The 17075-nt window shown below is 37.4% G+C and overlaps 1 protein-coding gene across 1 annotated transcript in view; it reads left to right on the top strand.

Moving 5' to 3' along the window:
* Positions 1–6: 6 nt before the first annotated feature.
* Positions 7–17075, top strand: part of zfhx3 (zinc finger homeobox 3) — a 107533-nt gene continuing 90464 nt past the window's right edge. The window contains 1 exon segment of the mRNA XM_039763327.1: positions 7–211. Within this exon segment, the coding sequence (XP_039619261.1) occupies positions 91–211 (121 nt within the window). The 5' untranslated portion in view covers positions 7–90.

Raw genomic sequence — 17075 nt, forward strand, 5'->3', positions numbered from 1 at the left:
GCAGTAGATGGGGAAGCCTGCTACTACCACTGCGTACTGTGCAACTACTCCACCAAGGCCAAGCTGAACCTGATCCAGCATGTTCGTTCCATGAAACACCAGCGCAGTGAGAGCCTACGTAAGCTACAACGTCTGCAAAAGGGGCTCCCGGAGGAAGAAGAAGAACTGGGCACCATCTTCACAATTCGCAAGTGTCCCTCCGCTGATGCGGGTATGACCCACCACACAATACACATATTCATAAATATGGCCATTTAATTTTTTTTAAAGCAATTAATTCTTTGTTTCTTGTTAATTTATGTGGTTTCTCTTGAGGAACCTTACAATCTCGGTAGACATGTTGGTCACCTGTTAAACCTGTGCAGTGGACTGACGCCTCCTACAAGGTTGATTTCTCAGTTCCAAGTACTGTTAAGGTCGGCTCCTGCTTTCCGTTTCTTTCTAAAGAAACAGTGGAATTGGAAGATGAATGAAAGGATGTTAGAAGCTAATGAGCACAATCAGATATTTATAGGGCTTTTATGATGTTGTTGGTGTTTTTAACAGTGAAAAGCTAGTGGTCTGGTGACTATTAGATGTCAAAGGTTTGAATACTTACTGCAGAAAAAAAAAACCCTTTGGCAAACTAGATTGATTGCTGTTTACCCAATATATGATTTTAAGAAGCATCATTTTAGTCGATAACAGAGAGAGACACAAGCACACCCCATGTGATCCAGTGTCATTCGGCTGTGTGATATCTTACTATTCTTAACCATTATATGTTTTTTTTAAGTTGTTTCTCTTTGTAGTGAATATAGTGATTACAAGTTAAATTGCATTTAGACAATGCATTAGATAACAACATACCAGATACCAAAATAAAACAGTGCAACATATAGCAGTGAGCAACAATGAGCGGCATGTAGTGCAGAAAACGTGTGTTAGTGGATGGCAGTCAAAGATCATTTTTCTTCACTCACTAATGACTTGTACTGAAAGGGTTAAAAACTGTTTTGAACCTGCTAGTAAAGGCTATGATGGTACGCTACCCTCTACCAGGCAACAGAGGCGAGAATGACATGTTCCTGGGATAGCTGGATTCCTATAACTTAACTCTTATAGGGCTAATTATTTTGTTTCCCATTTGTCTCAGGGATCAATATTTTTCCCAAAAGACTCAGTTTTCTAAGAAGCCCACAAAGCAGTGGTTTCATACATAAATCAACTCTGCTTTATGTTCCATGAGCCTCTCCAGTATGTAAATTCACATACTTATTACATACTTTTTGTCTCATCACTCATAAGCTGAAAGGTACTTTCTGGAAAAACATAGCTTAAAGTAGTCAAGTGGCTCGTAGTCCATAGTGTCCACTAGCACACCCTGTCATTTGAAGGCCAGTTGCCAGCTTGCCTCCCACACATCTACTGTACGTCTGTGTAGTCTTCCCATGGCGAATATTGCCATAGGCATGTCGGCTGCACGAGCGTGTTCTGCAATACAGTCAGGTGGGAATCGCTAAGCTGGTGCAGGTACCTGTATTTTGTTTTCGATTTCCAACTTATGTGCATCAAAATCAGAGTTTGATAATTGTCTGTGTAGTCCCATGTGTAGGAGCAACATCTGTACGATCAGCTGGAGTCCGATTAGCCAATACAGGTACCCGACTTTTGTTTTTATATCAAAATCAGATTTCAATAAGTCAGAGTCTGATTCGGCAATAATACACAATAAATAAATAACACGCATGGAGTGTTTTGCTTTGCGCATTCACTTCGCTCTCTCGCCCGATATTAATGCCATTCTAAACGTTTTTTACTCTATGCTGCTCACGCACACGCAGGGATTCAATGTCAAGTCAACAAGTCTAACAGTCGTCCCAACAAAGAGAGTCTACCTATACAGTATTATAACGCTGAGTCTTATTGATGTTTACAGATTTTTTTTCGCCTTCTGCACCTGAATGTTGACTTTACAGTTGTTTATATCTGCCCTCAACCTCTTGTGTCGACAAAAGTCGACATCCGCCCTAAAAGTTAATATGTTTTATTACAGAAGTGTTTGCTGTGGTCCTTGATAATTTGTTTCTTATTACTCTTTAGATAGTGTTTCTGCTTTTGGCTGTAGTTCCTTCTACCTATTACTGTGTTATGGTTTTACATGATATAGGCAGTAGCCAGGATGTTAAAAATTCAGGAGCACATACTCATGTGCTTCAGAAATTCATGCTGCTCTTGTGCCTTTTTCATTATGATCTCAGCATTTCACAAGACAGATCAGCAGAGATCTGTAACCATGAGCTCCAGTGGTTAAATACTGTATCTCTAATCTGAGGAATATGAATCGGCCAGTATTTTCTGGTTTTGATCCATCAGTGGTGCTGTAACTCTCTCAATTTCTACAGTGAGGTTTTATTTTTAATATTCTTATTGTTAGCCAAACGTTATTGTTGCCTTGAAGGCTCTTTGCCAGATCGCCCGCCTCATTCCTGTGTGCATTAATTTTGATTTTGCCCTTTGAATCAGATGATATACTATGGTGGTATCTTCAGTATCTGTGGTTCTGTAGTATTATAGGATAAGTAGAAATGATGTGTCAGTCTAGTGGAAAACTAGAGAGAGCAAGTCCACCATTCACTGATTTATTCATTTGATATGTAAACTGAAGTGGATTTACAAAATCTGCAATGGTGCTGTTGATGCAAAAAGCTTTTGCAGCATTACACGGCCAACAGAGCAAGAGCCATTCAGTCATATTGCGTTTTTTTTTTTTTGAGCAAAGACATTTTGTTGCTTTTATTAAAGCCCATAGATATGACAGACATTGATAACAAGAGGTTCAAAATATTTGCTAAGACGCACTAGCTGATTTGAAAGTTTTGTAAGACGTTTGATCTAACTTTATCTCAACCAGCTGATTTGTGGTTTTTTACGTACTGCACACATCTTATTCCCAGAAATGTAGCTCAGAATTGCTCATTTAACTGGGAGCCTTGGTCGAAGGGCTTGAATTTTTTAACTGAGGAGGGAGTAGCTAGGTGTGATTTTACTGAAATTCCCTGTGAAGTTGGTGATCGATCCATGTAACAAGACATGCATGCATGCAATCAAACTGTTTTTGTAATAAATCCTTGCATTTATTTTTTGCAACTCTGACATTATTTTTGCTGTCATACCTGGAATTTTTGTGTCAGTTGCAAAAGTATGCTTCTTATTTAGCCAAAGTTTCCAATATTTTACTTTAAAAAATACAGTACTTGGAAAATAGTCGTTTGTTTGACATTTTGAGGAGTCACAAGTGTTCTGTCTGTCCCTAGCACTTAGTTTATTATTTGCCTCAACTACAGTTGCTATGAATAATATAGCCATTTTCTCAGAAAATCAAACTTGACAGTTTACAATCCATATTTGCATGTAATCATTGCATACATTTTCTTACATTAAAATAGGAATTGAACATAATTGTGATCTTGATCAGTCAGTTCTGCATTATGACATCTTTATTCCTCATGTGACGTATGTAAATGTATGGTTTTAGCAGATCAGCGCAGAATACACAAGAAAAGTGACCCCCATAGACTTTAATAGGGTCTTTCTAAAGAAACAATTATACTGCTGCTGTAGTGAACAAAATTAAACATTGCAACTCTCCTGAACTACCACAATCTGTTTTCCTAGATTCTACCCTGGTTCACCTATTAGTATCCTATCACTGTGCTGACGTATAGTATACTAAGCTTTTAATTCCTATATGGCAATTTCAAAAAAAGATGATGAATTAGATGGATACTCTAATTGAAAGCAGTTATAAGACTAACCTACAAACACTTGGTCCTACACTGCTTCTTGTCTTGTTGTTAATGCTGTCAGAATAATTTCTCCAAAATACTTAATTGAAGTAGACAAGTTTAGATAATGGAAGGATAGATAAATTGGTATAGGTTAATAATCAAGCATTGTCTTTATTTAAGTAAAGCTTATTCAGTGATTAAAATCTTAGTAGTACAATAGAGATTAGAAGGCTTAATGTATAAGTGAAATCTTTGTATAAGATAAAAGGCTATAGGTTTATGAGGCATTGGGACTCCTTTTAAAACAAATGGGACTTGTTCTGTCATGACAGGTTGCATTTGAAATGGTGTGGCATCAATGTGTTGGGGAGGCGTATGAGTAGGATAGTCGAGGATTGTTTAAACTAGGAAGTTAGGACAGGTCAGGTTTACAATTGTACATGAAAGGACTAACAATCTAAATCACAACATAGGTGGGTACACATTTTTTAAGATGGATAGACATCAGTATAGAGGGGTGTTGCCATTTACTGTATGTAAAGCACAATTTAAATGCACATCATCTTGGATGATGAACCCCATCTTAATGAGGATGTCTAGATTCATCTGGAAGGCATTAGGGATAGAGGCCTTATTTTAGGAGTGTGCTAAAGACCCCATCAATCCATCCATCCATTATCCAACCCACTATATCCTAGCTACAGGGTCACGGGTGGGGGTGTGCTGGAGCCAATCCCAGCCAACACAGGGCACAAAGCAGGAAACAAACCCAGGGCAGGGCGCTAGCCCACCGCAGGACCCCCTCAATGCAAACAGTTATTTCAATTTACCTTTTTTAAAATAAAATTAAAAAGGGAAGTTTGCAGGGGAAATTTATGGTCATGGGGAATGTTAACTACCAAAACATTATAAGTAAAGTAACCTTGCAAAGAGCCAAGAACAAGAGCAGGAGTTTTAATATGTTATCAGTGACTGTTCTTTAACACAATATGTTAAAGTAGCACCAACGTGGGAGGAAGCCTGTCTAGATTTAGTATTTTGGAATAAATAGGATTAGAATTGTGGGTGTGGAAGTGATTGAGCTACTAGAGTCAAGTGAGCTTATTATAATACAGTTCTCAGTGTTTTGTAAGATTGTGGATATAAAGACTTAAACTGTCAAGTTTAACTTTGGTAGAGCATGTTTTGAACAAATGCGGCAAAGTCTAAAATGCCAAATTGGGCTACGGTTTTAAGTTTAGAAACAGCTGAGGAGCAGAAGTTTAAAAATGTTTTACATATAATGCACGATAGGTACATTATTAGTAGGATATAAAAAAAATATCTGCAGTGGGTTAATAAGGAGTTAAAAAATAAGCTGCAAAGAAAAAACAGCTATAAAAGCTATATAAGACTAATAATTCCAGTGTAAATTGTATGACGTGTGAGTGCATGGGGGCAAACATTAAGAAGGGTATTAGGGAAGGCTAAAAGGTGTTTGGAGTCCAGGAGGAAATGCACTGTATTAGTAATAGTAAGGGTGAATTAAAATTCACAGGCAGTGAAATAGAGAATACCCTAAACTGGCATTTTCAAGTCTTCACATGTAAGAAGTGGATAACCTCCCAGGGGTAGCAAGGGCTAGTAAAGACATACTGAGTGATTTGGAAATTGTAGAGAGAGAAGTACTGCTTAGATGAAATAGGCTGAAATCAAACAAATCACCAGGACCAGATAATATTTATCTTTGAATACTTAAGAAAGTTAGGAGGTTGGCTCAGGTACAGGGGGCAAAGGGTTATGGTGCAAGGAACCTTATCAGAATTGTGTGATGTCCCTCAGAGGTCAGTAGTTTGGCTTCTAGTATTTTAATATTCTGAATACATATAGATAGATCGATAGATAGATAGATACTTTATTAATCCCAAGGGGAAATTCACATAATCCAGCAGCAGTATACTGATACAAAGAAACAATATTAAATTAAATAGTAATAAAATGAAAAAAATTAAAATAAAATTAATGTTAGCATTTACTCCCCCGGGTGGAATTGAAGAGTCGCATAGTGTGGGGGAAGAACGATCTCCTCAGTCTGTCACTGAAGCTACTCCTCTGTCTGGAGATGTCACTGTTAAGTGGATGCAGTGGATTATTCATGATTGACAGGAGTTTGCTTAGTGCCTGTCGCTCTGCCACAGATGTTAAACTGTCCAACTTTAATCCTATAATAGAGCTATAGATATAGATATAGAAGTAAAAATGTTAGATTTGAATACACAATGGGAAGACTAAAAGTTGAAAGTACACCTTGTAAGAAGAATTTATTAGTCGTTGTGGACTCTACGCTATCAACTTCCCAACAGTGTTAAGAAGCCATTAAGAAGTCTAACAAAATGTTCGGTTATACAGCACGATGTATAGAATACAAATCAATGCAGGTTATGTTTAAGCTTTTTAACAAGTGAGGCCTTACCTGGAGTACTGTGTGTGATTTTGGAATATGGGCCTAAAAAAAAAACATAGAAGTACTAGAAAAACTCCAGAGAAGAAAACGAGGCCAATTCTAGGACTACAGGAGACAAGTAATGAGGAAAAATTAAGAGTGGAACCTTTTCAGTTTAAGCAATAGGAGATTAAGAAGAGACAAGATTGAAATATTAAAAATTAAGAAAGGAATTAGTACAGTGGAACGAGACTATTACTTTAAAATGAGTTCAACAAGAACATGGGGACATTTGGAAGCTTTTGTAAGGGTAAATTTCACACAAACATTAGAAAGTTTTTCTTCACACAGAGAACCATAGACACATGGGATAAGTTACCAGGTAGAGTGGTAGACGGTAGGACTTTAAGGCCCTTCAAAACTCAACTTAATGTCATTTTGAAGGACTTAAGTGGATAGGACTGGCGAGCTGTTGGGCTTAATGGCCTGTTCTCATCTAAATTTTTCTAATGTTCTGATAAATCAACAGACTATACTAAATACTGCCTGAATTTCATATATTGCTATCTTTTAGGTATTATTGCCTACTCTTTTGCAAAGCCATGGATTTCTTGACTAAATACTTCCATATCAACCTCCCAAATCAAGCCTTCAAAATGACTTTGATGTGCAAACATTGCCTGCTGTTTTACATTTTCTTCCATCTAAACTTAAGTCAGAATGCTGAAATGCAGATTAGAAATTACTAAAGACAACTATGTACAAGCCAGAAAGTTAATTATGGGGAAAATTCTGGTTGACCTAGCCTTGTAGTTTGTGCAATATTAATGTAGCGTGAGAAATTAAAAGTGTGGTTTCTCACAGTACCCAATGTTTGAACAATGTAGAGGGGTTTCTGAACACTATACCCTGCGAGTGTTCACCAGAACTCAGTTTCCTGTATATATTCTCCTACTTTGCCTTCATCACCCTAAGTTATTGAATATTCACACAAGAAACAGACTTATTGTGAAAAAATAAATGTGTGACTATTGAAAGGGTAATGTCAAAATGAAATAATGGGGATCACCAAATTATAAAAAGCATACAATTTACTGAACTTTCTAAAACCAGTGGCCTTTTTGAACATAGAAGTGCTACCATAGGTAAAAAAAAAAAAAAATTTACACAGAATATATTTTGCCATTATGTACTCTAATTCAGACTTAGTTTGTATTACAGTCTTAGTACTGATGCCTGCTTTCTCTTATTAAAGATTCTTTTCCTGCAGACTTTGAAATACTGCTTATTTTGTGTACATTAAAAATAAAATGTAATAAAAAATAAGCAAGTTAAATAAGTTTCTTACATTGGTAGAAAATTACTATTGCCAGAAATGCTTTTGTCAACTCATCTCCAAAACTCTTGGAATTTGCATCTCCCACTGTAATGCATAAAAGATAAATAAAGGTAGAAGTTGTTTAAGGCACAAGAGTATAGGTAGTGCTTTTATTTTCAAAAATACTATTAGAAGATTGTATTATTTTCTAGTGGGCATATTCAAATAATGGTAGGCCTGGGGAAGGAGAGACAGTTTTCTGCAGGTTGTTGAACTGTGATTTCTTTTATATTTGAGTGTGTCTTATAATGGAAATACCCACTTATGTGTAATGTTTGAGAATCAAGCGTGAGAGTAAAGAGTGGGGTAGCACAGATTGAGTAAATTTCCAAAAATGTTTTGGATTCTGATCTGGGCACTTGGAAGCCCACCATCACTCCTTCAAGTGGGCTTTGTTAAGTAGCCAGTTTGGGGCTGTGCCATCATGCCAATACAGATGATTAAATGGGCATTTAGGAGTTACATCTGTTCCTTAAATGTAAAAAAAAGAAAAAGGAATCATGCTTCTAAATGTAAAAGTGCTATTAAAAGGCAGTGTGTCGGTCAATTAACACGTTGTGTTTTCTGTCGTTTTCTAATTGCTCTGACTTTTGATCCCTGACTCGGGAGTTCTGACAAGAGGTGCCTTTGTGTGTTTCTTCCGAGCTGGTGATGTCCTGTGCATAGAGACTCCCTGTGTTGTTATGTTTAAAAAAAAAAAAAAAGAGTTATGGGGGGGGCTGTGAAGGAGCTTTGTTCCAAAGAGGCAGGGATAATGAAGCCAGAGGCTGGGAAATTACGCAAAAGCCAGTCACAGATCTGAAGCGAATCATTAGAGGATGTATTTAGCCAAGCAATTAAGGGCAATTAAGCTTTATGCTTGCTGCGCTCCAAATATGTTAATGACCCTAGTACAGTGGACAAGCAAGCAGACAGAGGCAAAAATAAAAAAAAAAAGTGGAAAGAAGTGGTCAATTTACATTGCAGGGAGAGAACAACAGCTGCATGAATAGATTTGTAAGGTGCTGGTGTTTTTTTTTTTATTTATTTATTATTGTTTTTTGCTGTAGAATGTTTTGCAGTGTGTTATTAATTGTTGCTTGCAATCTGAGCCTTGCTATGGCAGTTTGTCCGCTCAAGGTTAAGGTTAAGTCATGCTTATGATATTAAGCTGTACTACCCGGTTGATCTATGGCTGTATTTTAATGAGGGAACGGGTGGAAAATTTGAAGGCCCAACACCTTCATTAACATTTAAATAAAAAAAGTGTGCATGTCGTAGTATCTGTGCATTTAAACTGATTGGCTTCCATAATCGAACACAATAAAGAATGACTTAATCTGAAAATCTGTAGTCTTTACATGATGCCCCTGCAGCTCCCTAACCTCATGCTATATTCAAAGTGGACAAACAAATGTGAAACCTTGTGCTATATAGTGTGTATTCTTCTAAATAACTGAATACATTCCTGAATATGAGTTGCCAAATTGACAAGGAGCTTTATCTCCTGGAGGCAAAAAACAGCAAAATCTCTTAAAAGCAAACCTAGTACATTTTGTTTTTGTTTTCCCTTTTTTTTGTATCAAAAAGATCCATTCAAAGCAATGAAGTGTGTAATAAAGAGAATCAGCCTTTCTTTTTCTCCCAAGCATCTTGATTTAATTACACTGATAACGAACATACTTCTTCATCTCCAGGCGAGAGCACAAAGCATCCCCCCACCCAATACCTCTTTCTCCCCCCCTGGAGAGTTTTAGCGTCCACCAAATGCTTCTCTCATGGAAAGCGTCCACTCCCAGTGTAATATTTAATTTCCTCCTTGTTATTCCTTCAGAGGTGGTGGGTCCCTTTCTTGTGGTTGAAACATGGCTGCTAAAGTGGTAAAAGGCTTCCCCACTTGTTAAAACAATGCTGGCCCTGGATTTCTGGGTCAGCTCCATAGTAATTCCCCTGGCTGCCGCCACCGCCACTGCTGCTGCTGCTGCCTCCGTCGCGGCTCTTGAATTAGTGCAAGGTGCTCCCTGTCTGCTCAGCCGTTTATGTGCTGCAGTCAACTCTTTCCCTGCTGCTTTCGCTGCATGATCGTAAGCACCCCTGGGGTGTTTGGGAGAGGGCAAAGAACTGATATTAAATGCTAAGCCAGCCATTCGTCTGATTTTCATAATAAAGCCCCTATTTCCCTTATGGTTGTACCATTCCAATAACTTTTGGAAGGAATCCTTTTACTGTACATTCAAGAGCTGCTTGCATGGCAAAATCAGCTTATACCGGAAAGGAAGCAGAGTCTGGAGGTTGTGTGTCATCTGTTTTCAAAAATAAAAAAAGGTTTCAGAGTTAGGTGGACTGGCAATGCTACACTGGCCTGTGATATGAGTATATGCATGTGTGCACTCTGTGATAGGCTGCCGCCTTGTTCAGGGATTGCCCCTGCTCTGCGCCCAATACTTGCTGGTATAGGCTCCAGACTAGACACCGCACTGGATAAGCGGGCTTACGAAATGAATAGATGGATGGTTCCGGAGTTTTTCATTTTTTTCATTGGCAGTATAGCAGTGCACTGGTGAGTACTTCTGGCTCACAGCCTCAAAGCCCTGGGATATGACATGCCACCCCACAGCAGTTTTTGTGTGGATTTTGCCCCTTACATTATCCCAGATTGGCATGCGTTTCAACTAAGTACTCTGGTTTCTTTTTGTATCTATAAGATATGTAGGTTGGGTTTAGTGGCCACTCTAAATTTGCCTTGAATTCGTTATTAGCAAATAAATATTTTTTTTCTTTTTTTATTTGCTCTTATTGGCTAGAGATTATATTGTGTGTTTTGTTTACTGATAGCTTGCACTACATAGTTGAGTAAATGTTTTTTTGTGAATGCTCTGTTGCAAGAACGCGTGTGCCAAATCAAAGCCAATTCATCCAGAATGAAGCTCTGCATGACCCCAACCAGGGTAGGAATACTACGAAAATAAGTGGATACATGGATTTTGCAATAAAAATTATACTCTGTTGATTATCATTGAAAGAATAATTTAAGACAGAAGACAGGAACTCAGTGGATAGTTTCATTGCTGCATAAATATTTTTTCTCTCCGAAGTTTCATCTACTGAGATGGCAGAGTTTCGCCAGTGAGGTTGTATTGTAGGTTTACGTACAATGACAGCTAGGAATAAACAAGCACAGGGCTGGAAGAAGGTGGTGGATGTCCCATTGGTATGATTTGCTTAGTAAAGGACTTTGAAGGCCCATCACCTCAAAGTAACAATGAAATGCTGATCCTGATTGGAAATACACCACCAAACCATCTAGCATCATATAAGATTTCTTTTCTTTGTTGTCTACTCAATATATATAGCAAAGGGCTGTGTCAGGATGTATCTGATTATTTACTTTTACATTTACATTTATTTGCTTCGCAGACGCTTTTATCCAACACGACTTATAAAAGAGGTCAACATAATCAAGTAAACATCAGTATGGAGACTGTTTAGGAACGTGTTACAGAACAATGTTACAAAATTGATCTTCACAAATGAAGAGCCTCAGAACAAAATACAAGATAGATACAATTTCTAGGTTACAGTAAACATTACATAGAAATTCACCAAACAAGAGAGTCTCTCCCTAAACACATTAGTGGAGTCAGAATTTCAAATAGAGGTGAACAACTAGCCAGTAGATACACATAAAAAGAGCCTGTATCGAGATTTGATGCCAAGCATCTAATCCATTCATCAGAGCTGAGTGTGCAAGAAAGAGCCTAGAACTTCACAAGTGTCTCCGTGTTCATATATATATGAACACCTGTATATATATGTATGTATGTATGTATGTATGTATGTATGTATATGTGTGTATATATATATATATATAATATATGTATGTATATATATGTATATATATATATATATATATATATATATATATATATATATATATATATATATATATATATATGTGTGTATATATATATATATATATATAATGTGTGTGTGTATATATATATATATCACAAACATCAAGGATTTGAAGCTAATATTGTAAGCTAATATAAAGCTTCCCACACTGTACAAGAATGGTAAAGATACAATGATTTGTCATTGTCTCAAAACTTCAGAAGGTACAAACATTATGTAAACACCCATAATTTATTGATTTACAACATTTCTGCCCAGTATTGTCTATACAGGCATACTTTATAACAAAACCTGTGGTATTGTTTAAAACTTTGGGCCATGTTGAAGCCAGAGAAGGTTACATTTCCTTTTGAATTTGTGCTTCTACTGCATTAATGTGGGACAGAAAGATGCTAGTATTTTTGCAGAAATAAATTCAGCTGTTGCAAAAAATATGAAGCCATGCTATATGTACTCTAAGAGAAAGATCTGGCTTACCTGTGATTTTAAGCCCCATAATGCATTTTGACAATAAAAATGGAATGGTATGCACCAATCAATGCCAAAGGACTATATAGTTAGGATTTAGGGCACTTTCCAGATATGTTTCGGTGAAAGATGCAATGATATGCATCCATTTTGTCATTCCTTTTACCTACATAAAGGCTAGTATGCTGTTTGTTTTCAGAGTTATAATTTTTTTCCTCTGATGTAAAGCCTGGCAATGGCCATGGAAACTGAACCAAATCCATTGACCTTGTGGATTATCGCTATCCTTAAATCTGGCCCCCCCTTCCCAATTGGCTGACAGATGCAGTTGCTTGATCATTGGCCTGTGACGGCTTGGCTGTCCAAGTAGGAAATCCCTGTCTGTCTGTGGGACAGAATGCTGGGAGCAGACAGCACTCATTGTCTCTTCTGTCACAAGAACTGACTCCAGCGGATTGGCCATAAACGTGCACCTACACATCATGCCTCTTTACAGTTTGTATCTGTTTTGTTCCATAGAAAATGTTTTGTTGTCCTCAAGTACCTTTTGTAATTTAAATCAGACTGCCAAACTTAATCTGTTTAGTTATTTTTCAGTCAGTTTCTTTTAACACTTTTACCTATCTTAGCTTAGCTCAGCTCCAAAGAAGGTTGCCTAGAGGACTTGATGGGCCACTAATGCATGCCGTGCCAAAAAGACGGTAAGAGCGGTAATGTTAAAAATAAGCACTTGTTTTGAAAAGCTGGATTGCTCCTTTCACTGAGAATTATTAGTATGCAAAATTCACTAGTTTGAATGTATAGATTGTGGCTGTTTGTAAGCTTCCCCTGTGATTAAGGCGCCCAATTCACAAAATATTTGTTGTGCTGAATTTTAACACATGGAAAGTATCATTTACTGTTTAGTAGTTTGGGATATTTAAAATGTATCATGTCACATCACCTAATAAATGGAAGAACTATGCAATGTATAAATAATTTACAAGATAATTTCATTTAGTTATTTGAAGACAGGTTGATAAACATTTGTTGATTTTTTTTTAATGCCATAAAATTTGCCTGTTTAGTATAGAAAGGTCTAGATAGAATTCCAAAATGAGCAGGCATTTGCAAAAAAAAATATTTTAGATTCATGCTTTTTGAGTCCTCAAGATAGATATTAGAAAACTAGAAAGATCACAGGATGGTCATACTCAAACTAATTGATTTTTCACATAAAAAACCTTTATTTGCAAGAGCATCTGAAAAAAGCAATAGGATGCTGGGTCATGTATCTATATCTGTGAAGCCTAAAGCTACATAAGGTACTTATGAACCCACATCTGGATAACTGCATTCATTTGTGGTCTCCATAACATAAACTAGGGCATAAGTGCGAAGAAAAGTCACCAGATTTACCCATAGACTCAGGGTTATGACTTATCTGAAAATCATTTTACTCCCAGTAAACAAAAAGTGAAAACATGCCTTCTTCAAGCATTTAAAATTATGAGGGGACTAAATAAAGATGAGGCCTTCTCATATCTAAAAACAAGTTCCAATGGGTGAAGATGATTGTGTACAAGTTGGTTAACAAGAATAGTGTTTATAATATTGAAATGCCATCTTAATAGTAAAGTTAAAGAATTTCCATATTTGAAGGAACTGGCAGGTAGCAGTTCAGAAAACAAAGGCTTGCTTTCAGATTTTGTTTTGCACCTAAACCATCTCTGAAGATCTGTAATATCTCATTAGGCCCATGTTTTATGTACATCTGCCAGTAGTGTCACTAGGGTAGTTTCCCACAACCTTATAGCTGATTTTAATGGGTTCAGTAAGTGGATGGATGAATGGTTAAGTTTACCATTCATACACTTTCAAGACAATTGTTTAAAAATTGATTGGCAATAGAAGATGGAAGGATGAATGCTTTACTCTTTGTGTACTACTGCTCACACTAGTGAAATTAATATATTTATACTAAAAAAAAAATCAACAAGACACTGTAGGCGATGTTTTTTATATTGTGGGGTTCAGTCATTGCTTCCTGTGTGCTGATAAGCAACCAAAAGAGTTGTCCATGGAACACGAGCAGCATTGGAAATGTTAAAATGCTGTGTAATGCCAGGCACCCCCCGCCCCCCTTCCCCAACCCACTGTCTGCCCAAACTTCTTTAGTCATTCACGCACACACGCTCAACAATGCAAGTTAATATACTTCTGGAGTCACAAAATGAAAAAGATATGGAAATTGCAGCGGTTTTTACATTTTAATAAAATGTTATTATCGATGTTGTGGCCTTCAGTGAGTCAGTGAAGAGAGGAATGAGGAATGGCGTCTGTCAAAGGGTTGCCTCTAATCCGCAGCTCTGAGGAGGGAAAGGAAATTGTTTGATTTGCGTGCAGCTGTACCAGCAGTCCAAAAGCATGTCTCTTCAGCCACAAAACGTGGCAGGAATCTCATAAATACATTACTTTACTTCGCAATAGCTGGCACTAATATTAAAAACATGAAGTAATGATTTAATGCATTTTTCATGGCAAACTCTATATGATTATTATATCTTTATGTGGGTATTCAAAGCAACACATTTTTGGTGGGTTTCGATATATACACAGAAATTCTATTGACAATAATAAAAAATACTATTGTTCCAAGGTTGTTTTGAACAGATGTCTACTGTTCAACCAGGCTGTCAGATGAAACTCAAGAGGTGCTCAAAATTTACTTTGAATCTTGATTGAATAGAATAAGCAAGCCCTGCCAAATATCCAAAATGAGTCCCAGTCAAGGTGGATGAGCATACCACAGAAAAGGAAAAAGACAAGTTAACCCTCATACACGCAGACTGAAATTGTAATGTCAGGACCAGAGCTGGAATAACAGGTGGACAATGTAAAAAAAAAACTAAAGAAAGAAAAACACAGAGTAAATAAGTTACATAAGTTTGTGATCACCTAGATCTAGGAGACCTTTCTGGATTATTGTGTCAATAATATTTTCGATCCTTTCATTTCACCCACACTGAGCTACGTCATTAAAGGGAGCATTATAATATTGGTTTCCGTCTCTCGCCATTATAGACACTCTCTTGAAAGCTGATACAAAAGATAGACAGTCCATCAGGAGAGAGTCATCTCATTTGTACTTACCAAATGTGCTAATGAGTTTTATTTATAGACTCTGATGCTTTGACTGTGTTCCGGAGCGTAAGAGAGTAGCTTAGTGGTTAGAGTGTAAGGCCGCACTATAGGAAATAGCAATATGAGTGCAGTAGTTTATGACTTATTGCAAGTGGAGTGAAGTAATTGGGAATGATCTTGTTGTAATAGAATGCTTTGGTCTACAGAAGCTAAAACTAATTAAAAAAAACAAATCGCATTTAACCCTGTAGTGACTGGCCTCCTTATTTGAAATGACCCTCAGTGTGTATCCAAGCTAATCTTTCTTATGCTACGTTTTTAAAATCATTCATGGTTATCGTGCCCAGTTGGCACAGTATGAGTGCATATGCATGTGTCCAGTATTGCACTGCCGCCCCATCTGGTGTTGATTCCTTCCTTCCAGCTGATGCTACCTCTAACCCTAAAGTTGGATTCAGTGTGCTTGGCAAATTAATGGATGGAATTTATATATAAAAATTCACATTATACAGAGCCTACAGCCACAGTGTCTTTATGATGCCAATGGCCTGTGATGTAGATCAGCTTTTCCTTCCATCTATCAGTCCATCCATGTTTTATGTCCCCTTCATCCAATTTTAAAGCTTTGTGTGCCTGGAGCCTATCTCAGGAGCAGGAACCAAAATTTGTAGAGGATGACATTGTAGGGAGGAATGGGCCACTATTGATCTGGGAGACAGTTGCACAAGTGCATCTTTTTCTGGGTCTGTTGGTCAAAGCCCTCATATTCACAGCTGCTACTGATGTCCCCAAAGCACTGGTTACCCTTATCATTAACCTCATTTCTTAGTACCCTATTTTGGCCAGCATGTCCATTTGATCAAGTTGATTTTGTTGATTTTCACATACCTACAACGTGTATTTACCATTTAGTCAAGGCAAGGGAAATATTTTGAATTGTTGCATTATTATTATTTATTTTCTGTGTCTTTCGCTGAATTCAGAAAGAAGCATCACTAGGACAACAAGTAAATATCACGCTGAGAGCCACACTTGATAGTCTGAATTTGAGGGTAGTCAAACATAGGTATGTGTAACAAAGATGCGTCCAAGTAATACACAAGAGACTGGCTTTAAAGAATAATTCTGTCTTATTACAGGTGCCTTGTGTAAACATATTTGCTATGCATTAATTTTTTCTGTACTGCTTTACACTCAAATAACATGCGGGGATTCTACAAATACAATCGGCCACATTTCATATTATTGATGGTATGTGTTTTCCGCTGGTAATAAAAATCTTTGTTTAGCTTTTACAATTGGGCCTTTAATTAAATATACTCAAGCATTTATATTCACAAACTGGTATAACAGAATATCCTAGAAAATCTACAAATATTACATAGAATAATTTTCTCCATTCTTTAAAAATATCTGATCATTTTTTTTTTCCTGTTGGTAAGAGGAGCCACCCAGGTCTTTGTTATTCTGAGGCTCAGTGGACATGCACAGAGATCACTCAAGGTCTGCATGTTATGGAACCTACCAGAGATGCAGTCAATAGCCTACAGGTTTTGCCCAAGTGTCCAGCTGAGGTGAGCTCTCTTATAGAACCCTTACCAGTTAATTTTGAATGGCTTCCTGTCTAGGAGGGAGATGCTCGTCAGTTTCTCTGTGTCTCCTCACACAATTTGTCAGTTTTTAAGTTGCTGGGCAACCTGTTCTTTTGTTGTGATGGCTATAAGTCAGCGGTGCCTTCCGTGACGCTGTCTTCCCATCAAAACATTAGGCACATGCCATCAGAATACAGCCGCATTATGGATTCTTAGCCACCTCTTGAAAATAACGAACTGTACTGTAAAGTATCCAGACTTGAGATTTTATCTGAAATAATTCAACCTGGTAACCTTTACCTGTGGGGCTGAAATTATCCATTGATTGACCCAAGTCTAAATTATTAACAGCAAGGGCGTTGAGCAGAATGTGAAGTAAGTGAGGAGAGCGGAGCAGGTCCTCTGTGCCATGCGAGAGTGTGCGCACC

The sequence above is a fragment of the Polypterus senegalus genome, chromosome 9, assembly GCF_016835505.1.
Source record: "Polypterus senegalus isolate Bchr_013 chromosome 9, ASM1683550v1, whole genome shotgun sequence".
Classification (NCBI taxonomy): Eukaryota; Metazoa; Chordata; class Cladistia; order Polypteriformes; family Polypteridae; genus Polypterus; species Polypterus senegalus.